At 61.4% G+C, this 24,393-nt stretch overlaps 13 protein-coding genes across 13 annotated transcripts; 5 read left to right on the top strand and 8 right to left on the bottom strand.

The window, feature by feature from the left end:
* Positions 1 to 200: 200 nt before the first annotated feature.
* Positions 201 to 2,209, bottom strand: RHTO_05230 (pre-mRNA-splicing factor PRP46; the record flags this gene model as incomplete). The annotated part of the gene is made up of 10 exons (XM_016418892.1): positions 201 to 221; positions 288 to 457; positions 612 to 844; positions 925 to 1,104; positions 1,168 to 1,247; positions 1,303 to 1,419; positions 1,478 to 1,709; positions 1,772 to 1,802; positions 1,877 to 2,031; positions 2,088 to 2,209. The coding sequence occupies 10 exons, from the start codon at positions 2,207 to 2,209 to the stop codon at positions 201 to 203; spliced, it is 1,341 nt and encodes a 446-aa protein (XP_016270402.1).
* A 978-nt stretch (positions 2,210 to 3,187) lies between these two features.
* RHTO_05229 (C-5 sterol desaturase) lies at positions 3,188 to 4,617 on the top strand (the record flags this gene model as incomplete). Its single annotated transcript, XM_016418891.1, has 4 exons — positions 3,188 to 3,809; positions 3,873 to 4,018; positions 4,081 to 4,174; positions 4,238 to 4,617. The coding sequence occupies 4 exons, from the start codon at positions 3,188 to 3,190 to the stop codon at positions 4,615 to 4,617; spliced, it is 1,242 nt and encodes a 413-aa protein (XP_016270401.1).
* Positions 4,618 to 4,941: 324 nt separating this feature from the next.
* RHTO_05228 (SCP2 sterol-binding domain containing protein) lies at positions 4,942 to 6,007 on the bottom strand (the record flags this gene model as incomplete). The annotated part of the gene is made up of 8 exons (XM_016418890.1): positions 4,942 to 5,011; positions 5,084 to 5,160; positions 5,286 to 5,359; positions 5,423 to 5,465; positions 5,530 to 5,554; positions 5,644 to 5,729; positions 5,880 to 5,912; positions 5,972 to 6,007. 8 exons carry the CDS (start codon positions 6,005 to 6,007, stop codon positions 4,942 to 4,944), a joined length of 444 nt encoding a protein of 147 aa, XP_016270400.1.
* Positions 6,008 to 6,413: 406 nt separating this feature from the next.
* On the bottom strand, positions 6,414 to 9,148 carry RHTO_05227 (DNA polymerase kappa subunit; the record flags this gene model as incomplete). The annotated part of the gene is made up of 10 exons (XM_016418889.1): positions 6,414 to 6,571; positions 6,632 to 7,145; positions 7,213 to 7,460; positions 7,519 to 7,603; positions 7,669 to 7,830; positions 7,891 to 8,222; positions 8,279 to 8,449; positions 8,505 to 8,777; positions 8,831 to 8,845; positions 8,908 to 9,148. 10 exons carry the CDS (start codon positions 9,146 to 9,148, stop codon positions 6,414 to 6,416), a joined length of 2,199 nt encoding a protein of 732 aa, XP_016270399.1.
* Positions 9,149 to 9,419: 271 nt separating this feature from the next.
* RHTO_05226 (uncharacterized protein) lies at positions 9,420 to 10,843 on the top strand (the record flags this gene model as incomplete). Its single annotated transcript, XM_016418888.1, has 8 exons — positions 9,420 to 9,516; positions 9,576 to 9,785; positions 9,845 to 9,942; positions 10,000 to 10,110; positions 10,183 to 10,301; positions 10,367 to 10,439; positions 10,496 to 10,512; positions 10,573 to 10,843. The coding sequence occupies 8 exons, from the start codon at positions 9,420 to 9,422 to the stop codon at positions 10,841 to 10,843; spliced, it is 996 nt and encodes a 331-aa protein (XP_016270398.1).
* A 128-nt stretch (positions 10,844 to 10,971) lies between these two features.
* Positions 10,972 to 11,942, bottom strand: RHTO_05225 (integral membrane protein SYS1-like protein; the record flags this gene model as incomplete). The annotated part of the gene is made up of 3 exons (XM_016418887.1): positions 10,972 to 11,326; positions 11,389 to 11,753; positions 11,817 to 11,942. The coding sequence occupies 3 exons, from the start codon at positions 11,940 to 11,942 to the stop codon at positions 10,972 to 10,974; spliced, it is 846 nt and encodes a 281-aa protein (XP_016270397.1).
* Positions 11,943 to 12,495: 553 nt separating this feature from the next.
* Positions 12,496 to 13,108, top strand: RHTO_05224 (Prefoldin subunit; the record flags this gene model as incomplete). Its single annotated transcript, XM_016418886.1, has 4 exons — positions 12,496 to 12,689; positions 12,757 to 12,866; positions 12,930 to 12,985; positions 13,046 to 13,108. The coding sequence occupies 4 exons, from the start codon at positions 12,496 to 12,498 to the stop codon at positions 13,106 to 13,108; spliced, it is 423 nt and encodes a 140-aa protein (XP_016270396.1).
* Positions 13,109 to 13,607: 499 nt separating this feature from the next.
* Positions 13,608 to 16,448, top strand: RHTO_05223 (DDHD domain containing protein; the record flags this gene model as incomplete). The annotated part of the gene is made up of 2 exons (XM_016418885.1): positions 13,608 to 14,664; positions 14,719 to 16,448. The coding sequence occupies 2 exons, from the start codon at positions 13,608 to 13,610 to the stop codon at positions 16,446 to 16,448; spliced, it is 2,787 nt and encodes a 928-aa protein (XP_016270395.1).
* Positions 16,449 to 16,531: 83 nt separating this feature from the next.
* On the bottom strand, positions 16,532 to 18,601 carry RHTO_05222 (MFS efflux transporter; the record flags this gene model as incomplete). Its single annotated transcript, XM_016418884.1, has 9 exons — positions 16,532 to 16,759; positions 16,818 to 17,031; positions 17,121 to 17,165; positions 17,223 to 17,249; positions 17,308 to 17,751; positions 17,809 to 18,002; positions 18,060 to 18,169; positions 18,238 to 18,306; positions 18,391 to 18,601. 9 exons carry the CDS (start codon positions 18,599 to 18,601, stop codon positions 16,532 to 16,534), a joined length of 1,542 nt encoding a protein of 513 aa, XP_016270394.1.
* Positions 18,602 to 18,854: 253 nt separating this feature from the next.
* Positions 18,855 to 20,203, bottom strand: RHTO_05221 (glutathione S-transferase; the record flags this gene model as incomplete). The annotated part of the gene is made up of 6 exons (XM_016418883.1): positions 18,855 to 18,923; positions 19,060 to 19,367; positions 19,444 to 19,475; positions 19,541 to 19,561; positions 19,718 to 20,026; positions 20,064 to 20,203. The coding sequence occupies 6 exons, from the start codon at positions 20,201 to 20,203 to the stop codon at positions 18,855 to 18,857; spliced, it is 879 nt and encodes a 292-aa protein (XP_016270393.1).
* A 198-nt stretch (positions 20,204 to 20,401) lies between these two features.
* RHTO_05220 (glutathione S-transferase) lies at positions 20,402 to 21,527 on the bottom strand (the record flags this gene model as incomplete). Its single annotated transcript, XM_016418882.1, has 6 exons — positions 20,402 to 20,630; positions 20,693 to 20,803; positions 20,866 to 20,949; positions 21,006 to 21,157; positions 21,216 to 21,229; positions 21,302 to 21,527. The coding sequence occupies 6 exons, from the start codon at positions 21,525 to 21,527 to the stop codon at positions 20,402 to 20,404; spliced, it is 816 nt and encodes a 271-aa protein (XP_016270392.1).
* Positions 21,528 to 21,952: 425 nt separating this feature from the next.
* RHTO_05219 (monothiol glutaredoxin-5) lies at positions 21,953 to 23,074 on the top strand (the record flags this gene model as incomplete). The annotated part of the gene is made up of 5 exons (XM_016418881.1): positions 21,953 to 22,144; positions 22,222 to 22,296; positions 22,376 to 22,674; positions 22,753 to 22,847; positions 22,947 to 23,074. 5 exons carry the CDS (start codon positions 21,953 to 21,955, stop codon positions 23,072 to 23,074), a joined length of 789 nt encoding a protein of 262 aa, XP_016270391.1.
* A 201-nt stretch (positions 23,075 to 23,275) lies between these two features.
* Positions 23,276 to 24,175, bottom strand: RHTO_05218 (vacuolar transporter chaperone 2; the record flags this gene model as incomplete). Its single annotated transcript, XM_016418880.1, has 5 exons — positions 23,276 to 23,375; positions 23,432 to 23,513; positions 23,575 to 23,797; positions 23,894 to 23,995; positions 24,071 to 24,175. The coding sequence occupies 5 exons, from the start codon at positions 24,173 to 24,175 to the stop codon at positions 23,276 to 23,278; spliced, it is 612 nt and encodes a 203-aa protein (XP_016270390.1).
* Positions 24,176 to 24,393: the final 218 nt, after the last annotated feature.

Below are 24,393 nucleotides of genomic sequence, written 5' to 3'. Positions count from 1 at the left end.
CCGCTCCGTCTCGCTCGTCTCCTCGTCCTGTGAGCACAGTACTGTGCGACCTTGCAGCATCCAGCGAGGCCATCCGTGTCCGCGTCACCCGGCTCCTCGTTCTCCCGCTCTCGTGGCGCTCGATGTCCTCCAAGGGTGGGTATCGCAACAATGTTACACTCTCACGACGACGACCACCGCGCCGGTACGGCTGGAACGGCTTAAGCTTGCTCAGAGTAGATCTGCGCGCGAGGCAGGGTGTCAGCGGGACCGGTGTTCGAGGGCGGAGGAGTCCGTCCTGGACGCACCTTGATCGTCTTGTCGGCGCCTCCCGTGATGAGCCGGGTGCCCGTCTGGTCGAAGGTGCTGCAGAAGATGCCCGCCTCGGCGTCGAGCGAGCCTGGCTGCGGAGTATCCTGATCCGTCTGGAAGGGCAATCCCGTCTTCCAATCCCACCAGGTAATCGACCCGTTGTCACCTGTGGGCAATACAAGGCAAGGAAAGGGGGGGGGAGAGAGAGGCAATATCCAAGGTCAGTACGCCGGATCTTCAGCAGACACAGCCTCAACGCTTGACCGTGACTGCCGAGGAAGAGCACAAAGCGGGCGATGAGAGGACAGAGAGAGACGCACCTCCGCTGAAGAATACGCCGTCCGGGTTGACTGAGATCGAGTTGATGATCGCATCATGTCCCGAGAAGTTGTGCACAAACGTCCCGTTCGGGCACGCCCACTTCTTGATGTTGTTCCCTCCCGCCGAGGCCGTCGCGAACGAGTACTCGGTCGGGTGGATCGCGATTGAGCGGACCGACTTGTGGTGGTGCGTGAGGGTCGTCATTGTTTTGCCAGCTGCGAGGTCCCAAAGCCTGTGCGCCGACATCCGTAATCAGTATCGCTGCGTCGGAGCGACAAGCCCGAGCGGGCGGAGGCAGCACTGCGGACGCACCTAACAGTCGAGTCCATACTTCCAGTGATCACCTGCGGGTCACTCTCCTGCGCCTTGACGTCCGAGATGGTCGCCGTATGGCCCGTCAAGACGTGCACCTGCGCTTTTGTTCGCATGTCCCACACGCGGGCGGAGGCGTCGCGGCCGGCGGTGATGAGGACATCGAGGGTTGGGTGGAGGCTGTAGGTGTTGAAGTCAACGGCGGGCCCCGAGCGAGCAAGAGAACATGAAATCGTCACGCACGCGAGGGAGTAGACGCCTGACAGGTGACCGTGGTAATGCCGGATAACCTTGTTCGTCTCCAAGTCCCAGCACTTGACCATCTGCATTGATAGTCAGTTCCCGCACACCGGTCAAGAGGGAGAAAGCAGGACGGGCCTTGTCTTCTGCGCAAGAGAACAGGTAGGGATGCCGGGGCGAGACGGCGAGGCCGCGGACAGTCGAGATGTGGCCGGTGAGCGAAAGCTTGAGTTCGCCCGATGCCAAGTCCCAGATCTGCGCGCACCGCGAGCTCCTCAGCATCATCTCAAGCTCCTTGACACACGGAACGCACCTTGATAACCCTGTCTCCCGCACCCGTCGCAAACCACTTGTTTCCCGGCTCGACCGCGACCGCCCTGACCCAACCCAGGTGTCCCGAAATGACACGCGTGAGCTTCCACGGCGCATGGTAGTCCGGCTTGACTTGGCGCGCTTCTCGCCGCCGGATGAGGGATTGAGAAAGGAGGGTCGGCTGGGCGTGAGAGGCGGGGAGCGAGGAGGAGGTCGTGGTGAGGGCCTGGGAGCTGCGAGAGGTGCACGAGCCATCAGTGGGAGCCTGAGACGTGCGAGAATGACTGCCGCGCACCTGAGCGACTCGACAGTCTTTGCCATCGGACCTGGAAGACGGGGGGTCGCAAACAGGCCGTTAACACGCGCTAGGGACCGCCTGAACGGGCGAGACGGAGCGCACCTTCGATAGTCAGCCTCTGCGGGCCGGTAGCAGCCTGCGGGCCCGCTGGCCGTGCGGGACCCGCTGCTCCCTTCTGCTGGGCGACGAGGGCGGCAGGCAGCACCTTGGCGTTGCGGTACTCTGCCTCGATCTTGGTCGCCAGGCGGAGCTTTGTGCTGTTCGCTCGAGATTGTCAGCTTCATTCCATGCGCCGCGTAGAGACGGGACGCACCTCCGCTCGTTGGCATCGTCCGCGTTCGAGATGGAGAAGGCCTGCTCGGCTGAGAAAACGGCGTGCGCGCGCTTGGCGCTCTTCCTGACCAGGTGGTCGATCGGTGGCAGCGAGTCTGTCATCGCAGCGGGGCAGTAGCGGACGGCGGTGTGCGAGAGTGAGTTGACCTCGACACGACCAAGTCGGAGACGGCTTGCGTTCACGTCGCTCCGGGATCGCGCAAATGCTTTCACATGGTCTACGACGGGGTAGATGGAATTACTGAAAGCACAGCAGTCCTGCCCGCTGACCTTTCCCTCGACCTCGTTCTCGTCTATCCATTCTCCTCGCTCGCTCACTCCGGGATAGTCGTTCCAGCGAGATCCTGAGCAACAGTTCACACTCATGCGGTAACGTACACCCAGGCTGCCCGGCGAGAGGTCGAGGCGAAGAGCGAGCGTCCCCCCGAGCAGATGGAGCGACCTCGTTTGGCGGCACTCGACGCGGGCGGTTCGCGGCGGTGTCAGGTGGTCCCTAGCTGTGCGGTGGTACTGATCCGAGGGTGCAATGCACTATCGCTCGTGATTTACCGCGAAGAGAGGGTGTTTGCTCAAGTCGACCCACTGCTCGCCGGCTTGTGTGCAGCGGCTCACTCGCCCGTTGTCTCCTTCCACCTCGCTCTGCTTGGGAAAGTCGCTCTCTGGACAGGACAGCCCACACACAGACGCGCCCCAGCTCAGCCGCCGTCGACGCCGCTCACTGCCGGCACCCTCTCCGCCTCGAGCACAACCCCGTTTCGCCCCATCGCTCACGCCACTCGCACCCCTCCCTAGCCCAGATCCGCCCACGTGAGTCCAGCTTTCCATGTTTCAGGCAGCCTGGGACGCGACCGACGCCTGCCGGTGAGCTCGACGCGCGGGATTGCCGAGTCGTTCGACGGCGACAACAAGATGAACGGGGTGGTTCGTCTGCCTTCGAGGAAGGGCTGCGAAGGGCGGAGTGGAGGGTGGCGCGACTGCTGGCATCTTGGGACACGCCTGGACTGCTAGCGAGAGCGTGGCGAGCTGATCTTGTCCTCCTCCACCTCCAGCCTTCTCAACTCGACCTCGAACAGCTTCGGCATGGACATTCCCCTCCACTATTTCGACGAGTATGTCGGCGACAAGCTCTACTCGTACCTCGACAACCCCTTCGCCAAGTTCGCGACGCCTTTAGCCGCCAACGCGACAAAGGCGCTCGACCTCTCCTCGACACAGGCGGCCGTCTCGTCCGTCACCCAGCTTCTCGCCACCGTCCCCGCCCTCTCCTCCCTCTCCCGCGACAGCATCGTTCGACAATCGATCTCGCTCTACGGCCTGACCTACCTCGGCATCCTCGTCCTGTACTTCTCGGTGGCGACTTTCTCCTACTACTTCATCTTCGACCACCGCATGAAGCTGCATCCGCGGTACCTGCCCGATCAAGTACAGAAAGAGATTGCCTTCTCTCTCGAGGCGTTCCCTGTTCTCGACTTCCTCACGCTCCCATGGTTCGTCGGCGACGTTCGCGGCTGGAGCATGTTGTACGACACGGTGGCGGAGGGACCGTTCGGGGAGCGAGGAGGTGCACTGCCCTGGGTGTACATGGCGTTTAGCGCCGTCTTCTTCCTCTGGTTCACCGACTTCTGTATCTACTGGGTCCACCGGTGGCTGCACATCCCCTTCCTCTACAAGCGCCTCCACAAGCCTCACCACAAGTGGATCAGTGAGTTCCCTCCTGTCGTTCTAGCGACTTTCGAGCTCGAACTGACCGTTCGCTCGTGCGCAGTCCCGACGCCATTCGCCTCGCACGCCTTCCACCCCGTCGACGGATACCTCCAATCCGTCCCCTACCACCTCGCGTGCTACCTCTTCCCGATTCACAAGTACATGTTCATCGGGCTCTTCTCGTTCGTCAACCTCTGGTCTATCTTCGTGAGCCGCTCCCGCTCTTACTCTTCTCACTGCACTGAGCTGACATGGTCATGCGCGCCCAGATCCACGACTCGGACATGCTGTGCGACCACCCTCTCGAGCACTACGTCAACGGCCCCGCACACCACACGCTGCACCACATCTACTTCACCTGCAGTGCGTCTCCTCTCCCCTCTCCTTCCTCTTTCCCTTCGAGCTGACCGTCCCACGCACGCGCAGACTACGGCCAATACTTTGTCTGGGCCGACAAGTACTTCGGTTCCTTCCGCGTCCCAGCAAAAGGCGACGATCCACTCATCGCCGTCCTCGCCGCGATCGAGAAGAAGAAGATCCTCGAAGGAGTCGCAGTCGAGGCTGCCTCGTCCGACAGCGATCGCTCGTCACGCGACTCGTCTGTCGAGGCGGTCGGTCTCAAGGCGCCGGATATGAAGCGGATTGATTCGGGATTGGGGAGCGAGACGGAGTTGGGATTGCCGGGGAGCGGGTCGTCGAGCAAGGCTTCGAGCGTCAAGGGCGACGACGAGCCCGGCTCCGAACCGGTGGTGGAGATTCAGGAGGTCAAGCGGCCACGGCGGGAAGGGTTGAGGGCGAGGAAGTAGACCTGCTCTTTCAATCGGTTGTTCGGTTGATTCGCCTTCGTCTTTCGCATCCCACATCATCTCCTTATTCCTCGTTAGTTCTGTTCTGGTCCTCTCGTATATCCCGGAGCATCTTGTTATCGCATATCCCCCTCGGTAGTTCAGCTCGTGCTTGCGGCGCGCTCGAAAGCGCTCGCGAGCTAGCACCTCAGCTTCCCTTTCTGCCTACGATTCCCACGTAGGCTTGCCCGCCAAGAAGCTCGAGAGCGCGCAGCGGAGAGTCGAAGAACAAGCGAAACTCTCCTCCTCGAGACGCAGAGCGTGGGAAGCGGCAAAGGAAACATGTTACAGCAAGGGGTTCAAAAACAAACACTGCTTCATTCGTGCATGCACTTCGAGCTCGAATAGCCATTTACTGCGCGGCCCGAATCCGTCAGCGTCCGGAGTAAGAGGAAGAAGCGGGAGGAAGGGACGGGGACGCACCAACTTCGACTGAGCGTTCTTGAGGACCTGGTCGAGCTTGGTTGCGAGCATGATGTTGCCCTTAACCTTGAGCTTGCCACTCTGCGCGTTGCAAAAGCGGGATGAGGAGCGCAAGTCAGCGAACTGTTCTCCACCGAGTGCCAAAAAGCCTGTGAGGCGGAGGCGCAGCCCAAAGCAAGTGCCAGGGCTAGCGAACGACTACGCACCATGAACGCCTTCTGGCCGTTGATCTTGTTGTCTGCGAGAGCCTGGAAAGTGTCGTCCGCGAGCGAGATTGTGACTGGACGAAGCCAAGCGGGCGTCAGTCGCTGTGTTTCGTTCGAAGTGTAGGAGCAAAACGCACCATCGGCCTTGGGCTTTGCGTTGCCCTGGTAGACCTTGCCCTCCTGCGACACGAGTGAGCGGGTGAGCGGAAGTCTCGTAGAGACGGAATACGGTGTCGGAACGAACCTTCTTGAGGTCAATGGTGTAGATGCTGCCGAAAAAAAACCATCTTCCGTCAGTCCGCACTCATGCCTGGCTGCCCAGGCAACGCTGAACAAGGGGCAACTGGCTGCAACTCACCCCTCCTTGCCCTTGGAGTTCTTGACGCGCATCTCAAAGATGCCGTTGACCTTCTTCATGTTGTCCTTCTTCTCCTTCTCGTCCATCTGTTTTCGTAAGGGCGGGCGGGCAAGTGACGGCGATGAGGGCAGGTGGGGCGGGTTCGGCGTGTTGAAGGGGCCAAAGTCAGCGACGAGGATTCGCGGGACTTTGCGCGCGCACGCAGAGCAGAACAGCAGCAGAGTGGATGAACTGACACCCTCGAGGCCCTGCTTGATCAGGTCGAAGAGCTGTTTCGGGGTGTCATCAGCGGTGCGAGTCGTGTGAGCTGAGAGCGAGATGAGCGCACCTGGGTGGACGGGATCTCCTTGTCGGCGATAGACATGGCTGCTGTGTAGTGTGTAGTAGGGTGTGAGAGCGGAAGCGAGTCGTGTGAGGAATGAGAGAGAGAGCGAGAGCGCGAGAGTCGACTCGGCAACGTCGGAGACGCCGGCGAGGTTCGTTCGCTTCTCAACTGGCGACTTGAGCGTGTGCATCATTCAGCCACAGCGCACGATCGAACACTCAGACTGGCACAGGACCGGCTCACACGGCGGAGCGCTCGAGCGGGCGGAGGTGCCGCTGCAGGCGAGCGAGTCCTCCTCCGCTGAGCTCGCCGCCCGCCTTATTCGCCTCGAGCACGTGTGAAACGGCATGGTTACAAGCAACAGTAACGGCACAACGAGAACCGAGAACCGAGAGAGAAGCGCAACAACCACGAACCAAGCGACGAACCCGCCCTCACCGACCACTCACCGCTTCTTCTGCGACGCAGCCTTGCCGACACCCTTCTTCGACCCGCTCAACAAACTCGCCTTCTTCTTCGTCTTCTTGGCAGGCGCCTCAAAGTGCTGAGCGACGTGGCCCGACATGGCCGTCTCCGAGCCGACGAGCGTCTTCTGGCAGACGGCTGCGAGCAAGTCCAAGGCGTCAGTGCGGAACAGCGAGAGACGAAAGCGATGCGGCGCACGGCAGGTAAACTCGCTGATGGGCTTGCTCGGCGGCGGCGAGTCGGTCTTGCGCTTCTTTGCCGGGCGGGAGTCGGTCGAAGCGGTTGGCGAGGCGCGGGAATTGGTAGGCGAGCGTTGGCGGGCTGTGGTGTGCTTAGCACTCGCGGAAGTCGAGCCGGCGGAGGAGGAAGACGAGGTGCGGCGTGCAGTTGTCGGCGGAGCGGGCGGAAGCGACGCGGTCCTCGAGACCAATGACCTCGTCTTGCCCGAAAGGACGACATCGTCCTCGTCGTCATCATCCACGACCATCCACCTCCCCGTCCCGCTGCCGCTAGCACCGCCATGCGAGTCGTCCCAGTCGTCGTCGCCAGCGAGCGGGTCGACCTCGGCTTCTTTGGCGAGCTGCTCGAGCTGCCGCTTCGAAGCGGCCCAGCCGTCGCCCTCTCCATCAGAGTCGTCCGACTCGTGAAGCATGTCCGAGTCCGAGTCGCTCAGCTCGAGGTCGGGGAGCTTCGAAGGCGTCGCCTTGACCCACTGCGCCAGCGCGAGCCGAGTCAGCACACTCACCTCTATGGCACTCGATGAGCGCGCGCAAACTCACACCATCCAGCTTGTTCCCCCGCTTGACCTCCCTCTCGTCTCTCAAATTGCTCATCCTCAATCCCAACAACCTAGCCTTCAACTTCGAACCCTTCCCGCCCTTGACCTTCTCTCCGCGCTTGATCGCCGCCGCGCGGTCGTCCATCTCTTTGTGCAGGAGGTGGAGGCCGAGACGGACGATGTCTTCGTAGGAACGGATCCAGACGTTCTTGCCCGGCGTGTAGGCGCGGGTCACTCGCTCGTAGGTGTCTGCGCGGATAGGAATCGTCAGCGATGTCGTGAGAGCCGCCGAAGCAGCTTGGCGCACCGTGCTTGATGGAGAGCGTGATGGTGCGACCGGAGAACTCGGAGCGAGCGAGGTCCTTCGCGAGCGACTTGGCAACTTTGCGTAGCTGCGGCGAGAATATCGCTGTCAGCACACCCTGGGCACCGGAGGTCGAGCTCGTCCGCGACTCACGGTGTCATCGAGCGCATCCCGGTTGTCAGTCGGCGTGAACGTCTTCTCCACCCCGTACGTCTTGCGATCCCCTCGTTTCGCACGAACGACACGGTTCGAGCCCATGCCGAGGTAGAGACTGAGAAGCCACCTGAACACGCCCGAGCTGCCGAGGTGGTCGCGCTGTCAAGGGTCAAGGAGGTCAGGCTCAGACGGAGAGGAGAGGATGAGGTGGTGACGCACGATAAGGTAGAGCCTCTTGCGGTACGTGTAGATGTCGTTGACCGTCTCGAGACCAAGCCCATTGAGCAGCGTCTCCGTCACACGTCCGATCCCATAGCACTTGCGCAACCTGGCGCCCTTGATGAACGCTTGACACGCCTCGGCCGTCGAGTCGATCACGAACTGCCCGTCGGGCTTGTTCATGTCGGCAGCAATCTTGCTGAGGGACTTGTTAGGCGAGACACCGGCTGAGACGGTCAGGCCCGTCGTTTCCTTCACGTCGGCGCGAAGGCGGCTGATCGCTTCGGTCGGGGTGACGCCCTGGTTGGCGCAGTAGTCGGTCATGTCGACGTCTGCGGGAACGGAGACGTCAGGCAGCGCTCATGAAGGGATAGGCGGAGGCACGCACAGGCTTCGTCGAGACTGGCGGGCGCGATAGGGCCGTACTTCTCGAGGACCGACATGATCTTCTTCGACGCGGCGACATACAAGTCGGGCTGCATCTTGAGACTCTTGATGTGCGGGCAGAGCTTCTTGGCGATGAAGAGGGGCATGGCGGAGCGGCAGCCGTACTTGCGGGCTTCGCGCAACGAGGTTAGCGTCTGCTCGGGAGGAGGCGAGCGGTTCAGACAGACCTTCGTAGCTCGCCGTAGTGAGCATCCCACCGCCAACGCCGAACGCCGTGCCTTTGAGCGATGCGTCCTCTAGCTCGTGGCAGGCAGCGTAGAAAGCGTCTGCGTCGATGAGCGCAATGACGCGGGACAAGTCGCGCTTCTCAGCGAGCTCCTCGAGAATGGCGTCGACGTTCTGCTCTTCGTCGCCTGTCGCAGTGAGCTCCTTTGACGCGAGAATGCCCTTAAGGCGGTTGACCTTGACCTCGAGCTCCTTGTCGCGGCGCTGCTGGTCATCTGCGGTACATCTGTCAGCGCAGGTACGCAGTACAGATCACAAAGCGACGCACTGAAGTACTTTGAGCCTGGTGGACGAGCAGAATAACGCTCAGCTCTCGCTCAGACCGCGTTCAGGAGGAGGCCGCACCTTTCGACGCCTCGAAGATGATCCGCTGCACCTCCTCGGCCGTCTTCTTCCCACCCACTCCCGCCTTGAGATCACTCGGACCCGCCATGCGCTTCAGCAAGCTCGCCTTCGGTTCCTCGCCCTCCCACGCCCGCTTCCTCGACGGCGCCCGTCCTCCTGTCGCGGCAGACGGGCCAGCCACGCCCCCTCCTGCCACCGTAGAGCCCGTTCGCGCGACCACCGTCCTCGCACAAGTGGCCATTGCCGCGCGTCAGGCCGTGTTGCCCGTTGAGCGATGAGAACAGGCCGAGGTCGGAGAGCGCGCCCACCTCGACTGGAGGCCGTGCGCACGAGCTGGCGGAGCGAGAAGAAATCCAGTAACGACTAGCGAGCGCGACAAACCCGGCAGCGGGGCGAGCGAGTCGTGGACGAGGGCGACCCGCTGATTGACTTCTCCCGCCAGGTTGACATCCGTCCACTCATCTCGACTCGCTCTGCCACGCTTGCTTCGCAAATGCTGCTCTTCTGATTGCATGGACCTGCCTGCTCGCACGATGCCAGCCACGCGCGATGTCCTGATCGAGGTCGAGGCGGAGCTGGTCTTGCTTGCAGTCGTGGGCGGACTCTTCGGTACGTTTTGGCTGGACGAGCGCGGGGGGACGATGAGCTGAACCCGATTGTATCGGCAGGCTACTTCCTCGTCGAGCTGGCGACCTACTGGGACCGCTTCGGCTCGCGGGACCACCTTCGCTTCCGCATCCTGGCCATCTGGCTTGCTCTCGCCGAGTTGATGTACTTTGCGATCCATGTCGCGAGCACCTATACCGCCGCAGTCAGTCTGGTCCAGGGAGGAGACGGGCTGCGACCGTCCATCCTCTCCATATGGTCTATCGTGATCAGTACGTAACGATCGTCTTCGGCGAGTCCGCCAACGCTGACGAGGAACCGTCTGCGGCAGCCACTCTACTCGAGGCTACGATCGAAGGCTTCTTCGTCTTCCGCCTTTGGCTCGTGACGCGGAAACGCTGGGTTCGCAGCATCTCCGCCTTCCTCTGGGTGAGAACGATGTTTCGTCTCCCGCATACTCCCGACTGACACTAAACGTGGAATCAGGCCTTCTCCTTCTCCGCGCACGCCGTTTGGGTCGGCATCGCTGGTAGGCATGGCCGCTCAAACATAACCAGCGACCCAAAGCAGCTCGTCTGCGTGCAGATTGCCTTCTGGGTGAGGAAGATCTCCCCTTCTCTGCTATAGCAGTCAAGTAACCCCTCATGCGCACCGGCGACGTTCGTCGAGGGCTGCTTCGTCTCGGGATGCTTGCTGTACGAGCTGCAGTTCGCCGAGGACCGCAAGATCATCCGCAGGAGCAACAGCGCGATCGGCCAGCTCGTCAGTCTAGCGATGCGGACGTCAGGGTGCGTTCAGCCGAGTCAGCTCTGGGGACACCATGTTGTGCTGACCGGCGGTCTTCGCGGCGCAGGATCCTCGTCGTCTTCGAGCTGCTCGTTGCGGTCGCAGTATCGATCACTCGGCAGCCTGAGCACGCTCTCGTCGTACGTCTGACTCGCTTCTCCCCCTTCAGATACCTCGCTGATACCTCGCATCGCAGACCGAAGTGCAGTATGCGTAAGTCCTCCTTCTCACCCTGTCTCCGTCAATCTCGCTGATCCGCCTCATCTCCCGCAGAGCCACTATCTACACGATTCTCGGCGCCATCATCATCCTCTTCACCCTCAACTGGCGCTCTACAATCCGAGATCCAAGCAGGAGCACAGGCGTTCCCGGCAAAATGACGATGGCGAACTTTCAGATGGGCATGCAGACGCAGGCACCAGCGGACGTTCCGAGCTTTGTAAGACCTAGCCTAATAGGGGAGCTCGAGCAGAAGCAGACGCCGCCGAAGGAGGTGCCGGAGGGTAGCAATGCGGAGGTGTCCATCGGACAGATGCTGCGTTGAGCAGAGTATCCGAGTAGTCTGTGGTCCTTGTTATATCGATATGCATGTCTCCCCGGTTCAGCAGAGCTGCTCGCACTTCAGAGGTCTAGACGAGGAGAAAACGAAGGCAATGCGTGAAATAGTACAGTCTACACCTGATCCTCCTCGTTTGGGACCCTCGCGTATGACACGCTCTGCTTGCTACTATGGCCCGACGCCTGTCCAAGCTCGAGATCTGGGAAGCGCGGCGTCATCTCGACTCCACCAAGATGAGGGGTCACGTCGCCCAGCGAGAACCCGTCCCGCATCTCCCGCTTGACGCAGAGTTGTTCCGCCAGGACAATTTGTGCGACGGAAGATGCGCCGACGACGAACCAGAAGAAGAAGGAGGTCGGGAAGGAGGAGGAGTAGTAGATCGTCAGGATGAGGTGGACGAAGATGAGGGTGAGGGAGAAGTCGAGGATGTGGGTTGGTCGTCGGACGATGTGGTAGAGGAAGAAGATGCTGGAGCGTGGACTTGGGTCAGCCACGTCGCATGGAGAAGTAGCAGACGAAGCTGGACTCACTCGGACATCGAGGCGATGACCCAGCCTAGCGCTACCGCCCACCCTCGCAGCGCATCGTACTCCAGCACGCGCACAACGCCATGCGACAGACTCGCCGCATCCAGCTTGCCCGCTGCCGCCGCTGCGCCCGTCCACCCCGCCGCCGCATCCCTCGCCGCGTCGAGCGAGACCAGTCCTGTGCCTAGTCTTCGAGAGGCAGCGAGTCCCGACACGGTCGACCCCGTGAAGGCCCGCCAGTCCATCGCGAGCGCGATAGACGTGCCGCCGCCTTCGTACTGGAGCAAGTCGGACGACGAGAAGATGGTGAGGAGGGCGGGGAGGACGAGCGAGAGGACGAGGTAGTGGAGGGCTTGTAGGGAGACGATCTACTAGACGCAAATAAGTCAGCGAGACGATCAAGCGTGACAAGCGAGAGCGTAGCGACTGACCTGAGAAACGATCAAAACGGGGTCCCAGCCTTGCACCCGAAACCGCTGAGGCGCGGCTGTCGTGGCCACCGTCATGCTTGGGCTCCGTAGCGATGCCGGGAAGTTTAGTCGAGCGGCAGGCGGCATCGTTGAAGACGGTCGAGAGGATTACAGAGGGAGGAGAAGGGGATCACGGCGTTCGTCTAGTCTGGGTGAGCAAGCAGGCGTCAGTACTCGGTCTCAGCATCCTTCGCAAGTCATGGCAGGTCGCGCAATCCACTAACGACGCTACATTCCCCACCCACCCCTTGTTCGACGAGGCGAAGAACGAGTCGAAACTCACTGAAGGTCCGGCTAGAGCCCGCTGCCCGCTTATACCACCTTTCGCGTCGCCTTACAGCTCAAGATGCGCGCGCCGGTCTTGTCACTCGAGGGTCTCGTCGGCGAAGTGATGAGGAATGGAGACGTGTGAGCCGGAGTCGTCGCGCGTGGAGACAGGCAGTGAGCAACGAAGCGGCTTCGGCACGTTCAGAGATGAGCAACAAGGAGAGAAAAGCCCTGCTCGAGCGTTCGAGTGGTCGTGGGCGAGGACAACACCTTCGAGGCCTGGCCGCGCCCTCCTTGAACTCTCCAATTACCGCTTGCAGGTCCCGGGTGGCGCTCATTGCGCTTGCTAGATTGCTGGAGAAGGCATCGCTAGATGAACGCCCTCCTGGAACAGCCGCACGAGCTCCGCGCGCTTGAACAGCGGCGAGACGCCCTCCGAGTCGTCCTCGACCAGCTACACGACCTGGCAGACCGCTTGCATGGCTTGTTGGAGGCTCGCAGGCAAGGAAATGGTCGGATGGAGCTGCCGGTGGACCTGGGAATGGGCTTCTGCGCTGAGGGAGTCGTGTACGTCCCGCTTCTTCTCCTGCAACCCGTCGGAACTTGCTCATCGCTTGATCCGGCACGCATACAGCGAAGACACGGACCGCATCATCGTAGGCACAGGGATGGAGGACCTCTTCCTCGACATGCCGGTCGAGCAGGCGCAGGATTTTGTGAAGAAGCGCATTGCGATTGTCGAGAGTGCGTCCTTCTCTCTCTCGCGATCACGTCGCTGCGGTGCTGACGAGCAATCCACACTCGCAGAGAGGGTTGCTGAATTCGACGAACCCATAGCGAGGCTGAAGGAGGAGCATGCAAAAGTGCGCGGCGTCGTTTTCTTCGTTTGCGACCCTCTTCTGACGTCTCAACCCCTTGTCCAGCTCGTCGAGACTTTGCAGTCGGCTTTCGGTGGTCAGAGTGGTCAGATCAGGACGCTGGCATGAAGGTGGCGTCGATTTGCGCCGCGGAGGACGGATAGCGGACTTTCGAAGAGGAAGAGGAGGGTCGCAACGGCTTCTATCGCTCGCCTTGCTTGTTGTACCATTCTTGCACTCTGATTTGCATTGTCAGACAGTACACGAAGCCTCCTTGGATCCAGTCTACGGGTCTCCTCGCCGCCTTCTCCTGCCAGCCTTTCCTTTGCCAACGACACTTGCTCGCTTCCGCCTAAACTGCTTCCTTCAGCGTTTCTTTCGACTCATTCGCTTTCCAGCAGTCAGTCAGACTCGTTCCGACCCACCTCAGCTTCTTGTCGCCGTTTCCAGCGTCATCAGTCGAGCGGATCTCTCGAAGGGAACGGCTTTCAGGACGCAGGACAGGTGCGCGAGCGCTCAATCCGCTCTATATAGGTCGCGCAAAGACCTTGCTTGCCACCAGCTGCCCGGCAGCGCGCTGTCGGCGAGACTGACTCCTTCACGCTCGTCTCGCAGGACCTCGCCCGACATGGACTACTTCGGCTTGGGCGCTGGCAGGACAGACGAGCTGCACAGCCTGGGTTCTGCCCTGCTCACGCCGTCCGAGGCGCTCGGCTACTTGTCGCCCAAGACGCCCTCGCCTCGACAACACTCGCCTGCGACAGCCGCTCTCGCTCAGCAGATCCAGGAGGCTGCGGACTTGCCTCTCGCAACAGATGAGGAGAAGGAGAAGCTGGCAGGAGCGCAGGGCGAGGCCGCGAAGCAGACTCTTTCGCCGTCGCGCCTCAATGCTGTCCTCAAGCAGGACCCCTTACCGCCTCCCCCTCCTCAAGCTCGCTTTCTCCACGGCGGTCCTCCGCTGAGCGACCTCGAAGCGCCATCGGCCGTCTTGCCGCAGTCAGAGCGGCGGAACAAGCCGATCGCGAACTCGGAATGGCGGGCTTTCACGGATGAAGAGGAGGAACGGTTGCATGCGGGCTGGGAGCGGTTGCAGAAGGACCAGGAGGCGAGGGACAGGTGGGCGCACTCGAAGGAGAAGGGCGTCGTAAAGGAGCAGGAGGGGATGAAGCGGGCGGCGGAAGATGAAGCCGATCCCGAAGATTCGCCGTACCTTGTTCCCGTCGGCCTCGACAACCTCTTCACGGTCTCGCTCTTCGACAACGTCCTTTATCCCGCCTTCTGGTCCGGCAGTGCCGTCCGCGTCCTCCTCTGCCACTGGTTCTACGCCCCGCCCTCATCGTCCCTCTCCTCGCCAAATCAGCCGTCGCACCTCATCAAGCCTTACCCCGTCGACCCGACGCTCTCCGCGTCTCTCGACCGCGCATACTCGCATATCCGTCCATGGGACGACTCGTACGCTGCCGAGCTTGCATCGGCGTTGCAGGGCGGTGCCGAAGCGCAGAAACGGCTGGCGACACCGCTTGGAGTGGAGAACGAAGCGGGTACGGAAGGGAACGTCGGGATCGAGGTGATCTTTGAGGGGAGGGATCGAGGAAGGGTGTACTCCAAGGGCATGCTGGGGAGCATGAGCAAGTCGCTCTTCAGCAATGGCAAGGGTCTGGGCGGTGGACAGGTGGTTCTGCGAGGTGCGCGTCTTCTCCGTTTCCTGGCTCGCCGGCATTGACCTCGTCGCGTTGCAGGCTGGGACGCACTGAAGGCGTACATCCAGGAGAAGGCCCAGAAGAAGGCGCCCACGGCGAAGACTGCCCCAGCCGATTCGACTGCAGCTGTCACATCTGACTCCGACACGGAAGCGTCGAGTGCTCGACGACGACCGCGCGCGGACTCGGCCTCAACGACCGGAACAGTCAAGCGGTCCGACTCGCCAGGTCCCGGTCTCTTTGCCAGCCTGCGACACCGGATCGTCGGCGGTCCAGCACCAACCGCAGATGGCGCCGCTACGGCGCCACCTGCGGCAGAGGTGGATGGGAAGGTGCCGAACGAGACACAGGAGGCGGTTCAGCTGCGAGAAGAGGAGATCGGCACGGCAGACGAGCTCGTCCTTGTCATACACGGCATCGGGCAGTCCCTCGCCGCCTCTTACGACTCCTTCAACTTTCTGTACGCCGTCAACGCCTTCCGGTCACAATGCACGTCGCTTTCGACCGCCCCCGCCCTTTCGCCTCTTCTGCATGGCAAGCGCGCGCAGTTCATCCCGGTTCTCTGGCGCGCCGAACTCGACTTCGACAACATCGACAACACGAACGACTCGGCCGACGAGCACCTTGCCAACCACTTCGGCGTCGCAGACATCGAGATCCAGAACAGCGTACCGTTCCTCCGGCAGGTCGTGTCCGGCCTCGTCCTCGACGTCCCTTTCTACCTCTCCCCAGCGCACAAGGAGAAGATGTTGCGCTCGGTTGTCAAGGAGGCAAACCGGATCTACCACCTCTGGGTGAAGCGGAACCCCGAATTCGAGCAGAAGGGCGGCAAGGTCTCGATCATCGCCCACTCGCTCGGCTCGGTCATGGCCGCCGACATCCTCTCGAGTCAGCCGACGTTCGTCAAGCAGCCCGAACTGTCGGTCCGCACGCCCGGTCCGCGCGCTGCGCCCGCCATGACGCCCGGACTGAAGCCGCTCGAGACTGCCGGCAAGGACGGCCTTACCTTCGCCTTCGACACTCGCGTCCTTTTCCTCGTTGGCAGCCCGCTCGCGTTCTTCCTCCACCTCGGCAAGGGCCAACTGATCGCGCGGGCGGGACGTGAGCGGACGAAGCACGTTGCGCGGGATATCGCTCTCGAACGTGCGGGTCGGTACGGCTGTCTCGCTGTCGACGCCGTCTACAACGTCTACCAAGAGACGGATCCGGTCGCCTTCCTTCTTGCACCGACCGTTGACGTCCGCTACGCCAAGCTCATCAAGCCCGTCGCCATTCCTTCGTCAAACCAGACGCTCCTGCAGAACCTCTCCGACGCCTACCACCGCGTCTCGAAGATCTTCGACATGTCGTCGCTGTGGGGTTCGTCAGGCGCGACGACGGGCGAGGACGGCAAGCCCAAGTCTGGCGAGGAGGCGAAGGAGCAGACGGTCAAGCAGGAGCAGGAGAAGGTGGAGAGTGCAAAGCCAGCCAGGCGACCTAGCGGGCCGAAGCGGATGCCGACGGAGCGCGTCAAATCGGGCGCAGGATCCGCCGAGTACGAGTGGGTCTCGCGCGCCGAGAAGCGGATGAAGGCGTTGAACGCGAGCGGCACGGTCGACTTCTACCTCCCCAGCGAGGGCATTTCCCAGTACATCGACGCGCTTACGTCGCACCAGAACTACTGGACCGACCGCCGATTCTCGACTTTCGTCCTCTCTCAGCTGTTCGCCGATGACGCACACATCGAGCTCACGGGTCGCGAGGAGGTGGGTGTGGCGGATGAAGAGTAGCCTTCAATGTCGAACTCTCTCGAGACTTGTTGCTGTAATACGGATCTCGACTCCAGTGTCTGTTCCTTCTATGCGCAATGGCTCTACTCCCTCTTCCGCGCTGGACCCGGCACGCCCACCCAGAGACCGAGCATGATCGCGAAGAGAACGATCATGACGGGCTGAAGGACGGCAGGCGAGAACCGACCCGCCAGTGCACCCGTCGCGAACGGACAGACCGCGGCGCCGATCTGGCCGAACGACGCGCAGAAACCGATCGAGGTGGCGTGCAGGCGACGAGGGATGACCTTTGTGAGGACGGAGATGGCGACCTGCGAGGACATGGCGGTCAGCGAGAACAGACTGGCTTAGCAGGCTGGCCCGACGCACTGGATAGACCGGCCCAATCAGCACTCCAATGATGGCGACGACGATGGCGTTCCCAACAAGCGAGTCGGCGAACCAAACGGCGAATTCGAGCGCCAGCGCCATTATCGTGTACCCGTACAAGACGCGCTTCTCGCCGACCCGGACGTTGATAGGGTTGAGGAGCACACGTCCGAGCATGAGGCCGAACCAGAAGCCGGTTGCGGTGTAGCCGGCACTGTAACGGGAGAGAGTGCGATACAGGCAGGGAAGAGTGAGTCAGTCTGCAAGCTCGTCGCGAAAAGACCATTGAGGTTCGAGGCTGACTCGGGTCCACCGTTGCGCTTGTCGATCATGAAAGTCACGATCCATCTGCAAAGGCTTCGCGTCAGGGGAGCGAGGCAAACAATGGTAGGGAAAGAGACGCACCCTCCCATCGAGACCTCGGCGCCGACGCTGCGAGAAATGCACAGTCAGCGCAGATCCTCGTGCAAAGCAGGAGCGGTGAGCTCACTAGAAGAGGATGAAGATAGCCGTGAGAAGCGTCGCTCGATTCGTCAAAGCCTGCCACATGACGCCGCGCTTGAAGCTCTTCTTCGCGCGCTTCTGCAGCCTCGTATCCAGCTCCCGTACCTCCACTTGGCCCGCTTCGAGCTCCGACGGCTCTTCAGCTTTCTCCAACACGGACGTAGCGGCCGTCGAGTCTCGTCTCGACTGGTCCACCAGTTCAATCCCTTCCCGACCCTCCACAACCGTTACGGGCGGAACGCCAGGCGCCTCGAGCGTTTCGGTCGGCTCGTTGACATCGACGATGTAGTTGAGGCGGAAGGCGTAGACGAGAAGGGCGGCGTTGAGAGCGGCGAGTCCGAGCGAGATGGCGTAGAAGCGGGAGAAGAGGATGCCGGAGGATGCGAAGGCTGTTGCGGCGAGCGGGACGACGGCGGCGCCGAGGCCGTACCTGCGCACGTCGACGTTAGCCGCGTGCGTGCACAGTTGCCGACAGGTGCGAACGCACGATCCGTGAAGATAACCGAGCTTCGTCTCCGCACCAGGCAGCGTAGCAATGTAGACGTTCGACTGAGCGTCCTGCAAGGCCATGCCAAAGCCGGAGATGGCGTAGATGACGGGGAAGACTGGGAAGGGGAAAGCCGGGATGAGGAGCGTGTATGCGCAGGCTTGGATGACGGCGCCGAGAGCAATGACTCTGCCCTGTAGCGGCAGGAAAGTCAGCTGAGACTGCCGACAATGGGAGCGAGACTCTCGCACCAAGCCAAGCTTCTGCGTCAGAAAGGAATTTGCGAAAGCCGCGACGGCGAAACCAACGGCCTGGCCGACAAAGAGCATCGAGACGACCGTGTAGGAGATGTGGTAGTGAGCTGCAGGCGATAGCGGTGTGAGCAGGAGAATAGGCGAGCGAAGCAGGACGTCGAGGAGGAGAACTTACCTTGGATGTACGGAATCAACGGCCCAGAGCTCGCGTCTGCCCAGCCAGCAATCAGCAGCGAGATGTGGCCTGTTGAACCCCAAAAGAGCCATCGAGCGAGCGAGTCAGCATATCATGGACCTGAGAAAGTTCGCAACGAGCGAAGCGACCCACAGCTCGCCTCCTTAATCCGTCCATCCCACTTGTCCCTTTTCGACTGTTGTGATACCGGCAAGCGCGAGTGCGAGACTGAACGCGTGTCATCGGGTCGCTCGAGGTGTCGAGTCGGAGTGAGTGGGGGCGAGGGGAGAGACGTGGAAGCGGGCAAGCTGGCGGGCTTGTGCGGCCCAGCGTAGGTAGCAGGAGGCTCGGCGATGTCGTGCATCGCTCGCGAAGGCGTTGCGGAGCGAGGAGAACGAGGCAGAGTGCCATTGCTCCGAGAGATGTCGACTTCCACGTCGAGCAGTCGTGGACGTTCGTCAGCAATGGAGCTCGTGGTGTGTTGCGCTTTCTGGTGAGCCGGGAGCTGAGGGAGCGCGGTAGCGGAGGCGAGCGAAGGAGCAAACTCTTCTCGGATCTCGAAGGCGAGTTGGACTGCTCAAGACTTGTTCCGTTTTCTTCAGGCGCTTAGCGAGCATCTACTTCTTAGACTCATTGCCCTTCATAATCCACTCGGACGACTTCTTCGCGAGCTTGTCGGCGTACTCCTGCGAGAAGACGGAACAGTTCAGTGAATGCTTGAAGGCGTTACTCGTGGGAACGACGTCGCCGCGGGCCATCGACAGCACGTCCATGAGACGCAGAGAGTCGTAGAGTGGCGCAAAGAACAGGAAGAAAACGCACCGGGTCGTTCTTGATCTTCGACAGCATGTCCTGCTCGGGGACCTTGAGCGCCGCCTGCGTCGCCGGACGCTTCTCGATCCGCTCGACCCACGCCGCCAGCGCCGGGAACTTCTCCAACTCGACGCCGGCCCACATCGCCATGCGCACCCACGGCTGAGTGCACATGTCGGCGATGGTGTACTTGCCGCCGACGAGCCACTCTTTCCTCTCGCCGTCCTTGGTGCCGTTCAGGTGGTCTTCGTAGATCTGGTACAGGCGCCGCGTCTCGTCTTGGTAGCGCTTGATGCCGTACTCGATCTTCTCGGGGGCTGCGGAGGCCATTCGTTGAATCAGCTCGGAAGCGCTCGATGTTGCGTTGCTGGTTCGAGGTGTACGAGAGCTTACCGTAGCGGAAGAAGTGGTTCGCCTGGCCTTGCCTGCAAACGCAACGTGAGTTAGCGTGCGCAGACGGGAGGCGAGAAGCCGAAGAGGTGCAACGCACATAGGGCCGACACCGCCTTGACTGTGGGGGAGACGACACGAGAAGCTGTGTCAGTAGATGCTTGAAGGAAAGGCTAGCAGAGCAGGCAAAGGAGAAGACGGGGATGCGGGAGCGATGAGGGCGAGAGGGCGACGAGAAGCAGTAGGGGAGAGAACGCAACGAGTCCTGGCGACGCACATGAAGAAGATCCAGTTCAAAAGCTCAGTCTGCATGTCCTCGTCCTTGAAGTGGAACGTCGCGTCCGTGTCGTAGGTCTTGGCGAGGTAAAGCAAGATGCTCGCCGACTCCCAGACCTTGATCGGCTTCTTACCCTCGCGGTTGTCGAGGAGGGCGGGGATGCGTCCGTTTGGGTTGACAGCCTCGAACCAGTCAGACTTTTGCTCGTTCTTGCCGAACGAGACGGGGACGAAGGTGTAGTCGGGGATCTTTCCGAGCGCCTTGAGCTCCTCGAGCAGGTAGACGGGCTTGTTGCCTGTAGATGCGGAACTGTCAGCTGACGACGTCGGCGCAGGCTGGCTCGTACGCGCCGTTCGGCGTCTGAGCGAGCAGGAGGACGAGTCCCTTGTTCTGCAGCTCCTTCGGGCCGTGCGAGAGAGCAGAGTCGGTCATGACGGAGCGAGCGAGGTGTGTAGCGACGTTCGAGAGGCGCTGGGCAGCTTGCATCCAGCAGCGAGCGAAGGGAAGAAGAGAGAGCGAGTCGATGACAGAGAGGAAGTGGGGAAGAGACCGAGTCCGAATCGAGAAGTCCGACCAAGTGGACCAGCGTTGACATTGCGTTGACAAGTTCTGTATTGGCGTCTGTCGTCGGAAAGGGTCAAGAAGGCGGCACGGTTGATGCGCGGAAGTGTCGAGGCGCACCCGTCAAGCCGCCGACTCCCCCTTCTCCCGCTCCGCCTTCTCCCTCCTCGCCTTCATGGCCTCCATGATCCTCCTCTCCAGCTCCGGGTCCTGCTTGACGCGCGTAACGAGATCCTGTTGAGGCACCTTGAGGGCACGCTGGATGACGGGGAGGTTCTCGACGCGGTCGTGCCACGCTTTCAGGTGAGGGTACGGGTCGAGCGGGATGTGGCACCAAAAGTGGCAGCGGACCCTGCGGGGATGCAAGCGTGAGTCATTCACTCAATCGCTGGCATAGGGAAGGGGAGGAGGGACCAAGGCTGGGCGGTGATGTCGGCGTAGCTGAGCTTTCCTCCGACGATGTACTCCTTGTCCTTCAGGTGCTCGTCGAGGACGGCATAGAGTCGCTTCGTCTCGGTCGTATACCTGCCGCCGTCGGACTGCGTCAGACGCACTCGCGGTGCTGAGGCGCGAAAGGCGGAACTCACCGTTTTACCGCATACTCGACACGCTCACCCGAGTACCGCACGAAGTGGTTCGCCTGCCCTTGCATCGGTCCGAGCCCGCCTTGACTGTACAGGGTCCGCCGGTCAGCGACCGATTCAGCCACGAGCAGGAGCGCACATACACCCAGAAGATCCAGTCCAGCATTCCTTGCTCGAGGTCGTCATCCTCGAAGTGCAGCAGGTAGCGCTTGTCGTACGTCCGAGCGAGGTAGAGCAGGATGCTGGCGGACTCGAAGACGCTGATGGCCGGCTTGTCGGCGCGGTTGTCGATGAGCTGTTTTGAAGCTGGATCAGCGAGCGAGCGTGAAGAGCGAGCGGGAAGTCCGGCGCACAGCTGGCATCTTGCCTGTAGCCAGATAACACGAAGAGTGAGCTCAGTCTCTTGCACGCAGCGATTGGAAGAACAGCGAGACGGAACTGTTCGGATTTATGTTGCGGAACCACGGCTGGAACTGTTCGCCCGTCTCGAGGTAGACCTCGACCACCGTGTAGTCCGGGATCAAGCCCGCTTCTTTCAGCGCCTGCAGAGCATACGTGATCTTCCACCCGTTCGGCGTCGACCCGTAGAGAAGGACGAGGCCGGGAGTGTCGAGTCCTGGAGGAGCTTCGGTACGAGGCTGGGTCGGGCGCAAAGGGTCGGACATGGCGAGAGTGCTGTAGTCAAGGCAGGAGGGAAGAGAGAGGGAAGCGGAGGAAGAGTGGGCGGACTGAGCGGAGGTCGTGACTTGATTCGAAGACTTCGGCAGATCCTCCGAAGGTGACTTGAGTCGCACACTCGTTTGCGCGAGTCGTCTCGTCCGTTATCCGACTTCCCACTGTCCCTCGAATCTGGCTCACTTCAGCGTCTAGCGAGGGAGACGAGCCGGAGGAAGCGCGAGTGCGGCGACTAGGGGCGCTCGAGACAGAGTAGCGTTGTGAAGCTCTCGAGCGCACAGCACAGACAGATCCAGCGAGTCTTGCGCGAGGTCAGCGAGTGTCAGGAGGAGAAGGGAGGCGAGCGACAGTCTTTGGCCAATACCACCCGCTCACCTCGCCCGATTAGCTCGTGTGACTGCTTGATACTGCTGAGATGGCCTCACAAGCACTCCCGTCCAACTACCACAAGGTGGAGAGCCCCGAGGACCTCCAGGCGAAGCTCTCCGCCGCTCTCGACAAGGTCTCGGTGCTGTACTTCCGCACCGACTGGGCTGAGCCATGCAAGACCATGGACGGCGTCATGCTCGAGCTCGCAAAGCGCTACGAGGCCGTCCTCTTCCTCTCGGTGCGTCGTGGCCCTTCCCTCGCTGATGATGCCATGAGGCTGACCAAACCCGGTTCTCGCGCTCGTACGGGCTTCAGATTGAGGCAGAGTCATTGCCAGATATTTCAGAGTCTTTCGAGGTCGACGCCGTCCCGTACTTCATCCTCCTGCGAGTGCGTTCTCCTCCTGCCACCATTCACAACTGCGTCTGCTTCGCGATCCAGCGCTGACCCTTCGTCTTCTTTCCATCAGGGACACACCCTTTTGACCCGCCTCTCAGGCGCCCAGCCCTCCGTCCTCTCCGCCGCCCTCAAATCGCACGCCTCGAAGCCCTCCGCCCTCTCCGCCTCCTCGCAACAACCCCTCGCCGCCAAGACCATCTATCAGCCCGACGAGAAGGCAACTGGTGCAGCGAGTGCGGGCGGGACCGTCGCAGCGGGTGGTCAGGGAGATGTTGAGGAGAGTGACGAGGAGTTGGCGGCGCGGTGTGACAAGTTGATGAAGCAGTCGGACGTCGTGCTGTTCATGAAGGGCGACCGCGAAACTCCTCGGTGCGTCGGGCGCTTCTCTGCGGGCGGGAGCTCGGGTCGTGGCGAACGGCCTGCTGATCTTGGGTGACGCCGTCGCAGATGTGGCTTCTCGCAGAAGATTGTCGGCATCCTCGACTCGCAGAAAATCGACTACAGCACCTTTGACATCCTGCAAGACGAGGGCGTGCGACAGAGTGCGTCTTCTCTCCGCCCGCTCTTCTCGCCTCTCGACTCTCCCCGGACTCCGTTCGATGCCTGAGCGTTACGCTGACACCCACCTCCCTCCCTCGCAGAGCTCAAGGAGATCAACGAATGGCCGACCTTCCCCCAACTCGTGATCAAGGGCGAGTTTGTCGGCGGGCTCGACGTGGTCAAGGAGATGGAGGAGAGCGGCGAGTTGCAGGAGATGCTGCAGGGTTGAGCCGCGGATGCCTGTTGTTAAGCTGTGATAGTGTTGAATTAAGCAGTTTCGCAAACGAGCATGCTCTACTTTCGACACCGGGTAGAGGAGAAATTGAGCAGCTCTCGTTTGTTCGCATCAGCCTCTCGTCGCTAGCTTTCGACGGTGCGTGTGAAGGTACTTATGCAAGGGCGATGTACTGGGGGTATCAGAGTTGCGATTCTACGGCGAGGAAGGCTGCTGCATGTTGAGGGCGACCCGAACAAGCTCGACCGTCGTAACCCAGGGGTTTTTCGGCGAAGGCGTGTCCCGCAAGGTTTCGCTGCGGGGGAAGCGTCAGTTCCGCACACGGAGAGGGAACAGGCGCGTCGGACGCACCGGTTCTTGACGCGGAGGACGAAGTTGACGAGGACAGCGACGAAGATCAGGCCGCACACGACGACGGGGCCGTAGGGCTCGTCTGCATGAGTGCGCCTGTCAATGAGATGCTCCTTCGCCAAAGTCGCAAATGTGAGACGCACCGTGTTGACCCGGATACCGCATCACGATCCTGTACCTCCTGATCCTGTGCATCGTCCACGCGTACCCGAGCATCCCGCACGCAATCACCGCATAGCATACCCCCATCGTCTTCGACGCCCAGTCGCGCTCGCCGGCAGAGTTGAAGAGGGCGAGGGCGAAGGAGGAGATGAGCAGCGAAACGCGGAACCAGGAGAGGAGCGTTCGTTCCGAGGCGAGCCAGACCTGCGTAGACAATGAGAAAGCGTCAGTTCGGGCGCCCACAGTGAGGCTCGCGGCATTCGTGGCAGCTGCACCGCGCAAGGAATCGAAAAGACGCACCTTGGGCTCAATCTTCGATGCATCCGCTCCCAATTTCTGCAGGCCGTCGGTAGAAGGCGGTGCACCGTTCGTCGCTCCGTAGTTGTTGTGCTGGGGACTCGACTGCAAGCGCGAGAAGCAAGTCGTCGTCAGTCCACTGCTCCTCATTCGCCTGACGAGTCTCGCCGTCCAGCTCACCTCGGTGTTTGCGTCAAGGTCGGCAAAGACAGCAGGGTACCGGTGAACGAGACGAGCATGCAGCTCGCGGGTGAACCTGCGCGACCGGTCAATCGTGGATGACATGGTTGAAGGTGCTGTTCGGGGAGAACGAGTGAAATCGGGTCAGCAACGTAGTCCTCAATCCAGGTTTCGGTTCGTCCCCGGTGCTGCGTCCTTCTCGATGGCTCCTGGCCCCAGCGCTTTGCTGCTCCTCCCATCTCGCTTGCTCCCGATCAATTAGGTCGAGATGATGAGGCCACAGCGGTCGACTCGCGGAGCCATTCGACCTGCCAGCCCGAGAG

The sequence above is a fragment of the Rhodotorula toruloides genome, assembly GCF_000320785.1.
Source record: "Rhodotorula toruloides NP11 unplaced genomic scaffold Scaffold30, whole genome shotgun sequence".
Classification (NCBI taxonomy): domain Eukaryota; kingdom Fungi; phylum Basidiomycota; class Microbotryomycetes; order Sporidiobolales; family Sporidiobolaceae; genus Rhodotorula; species Rhodotorula toruloides.
This window is presented reverse-complemented; position numbering and strand designations above follow the sequence as displayed.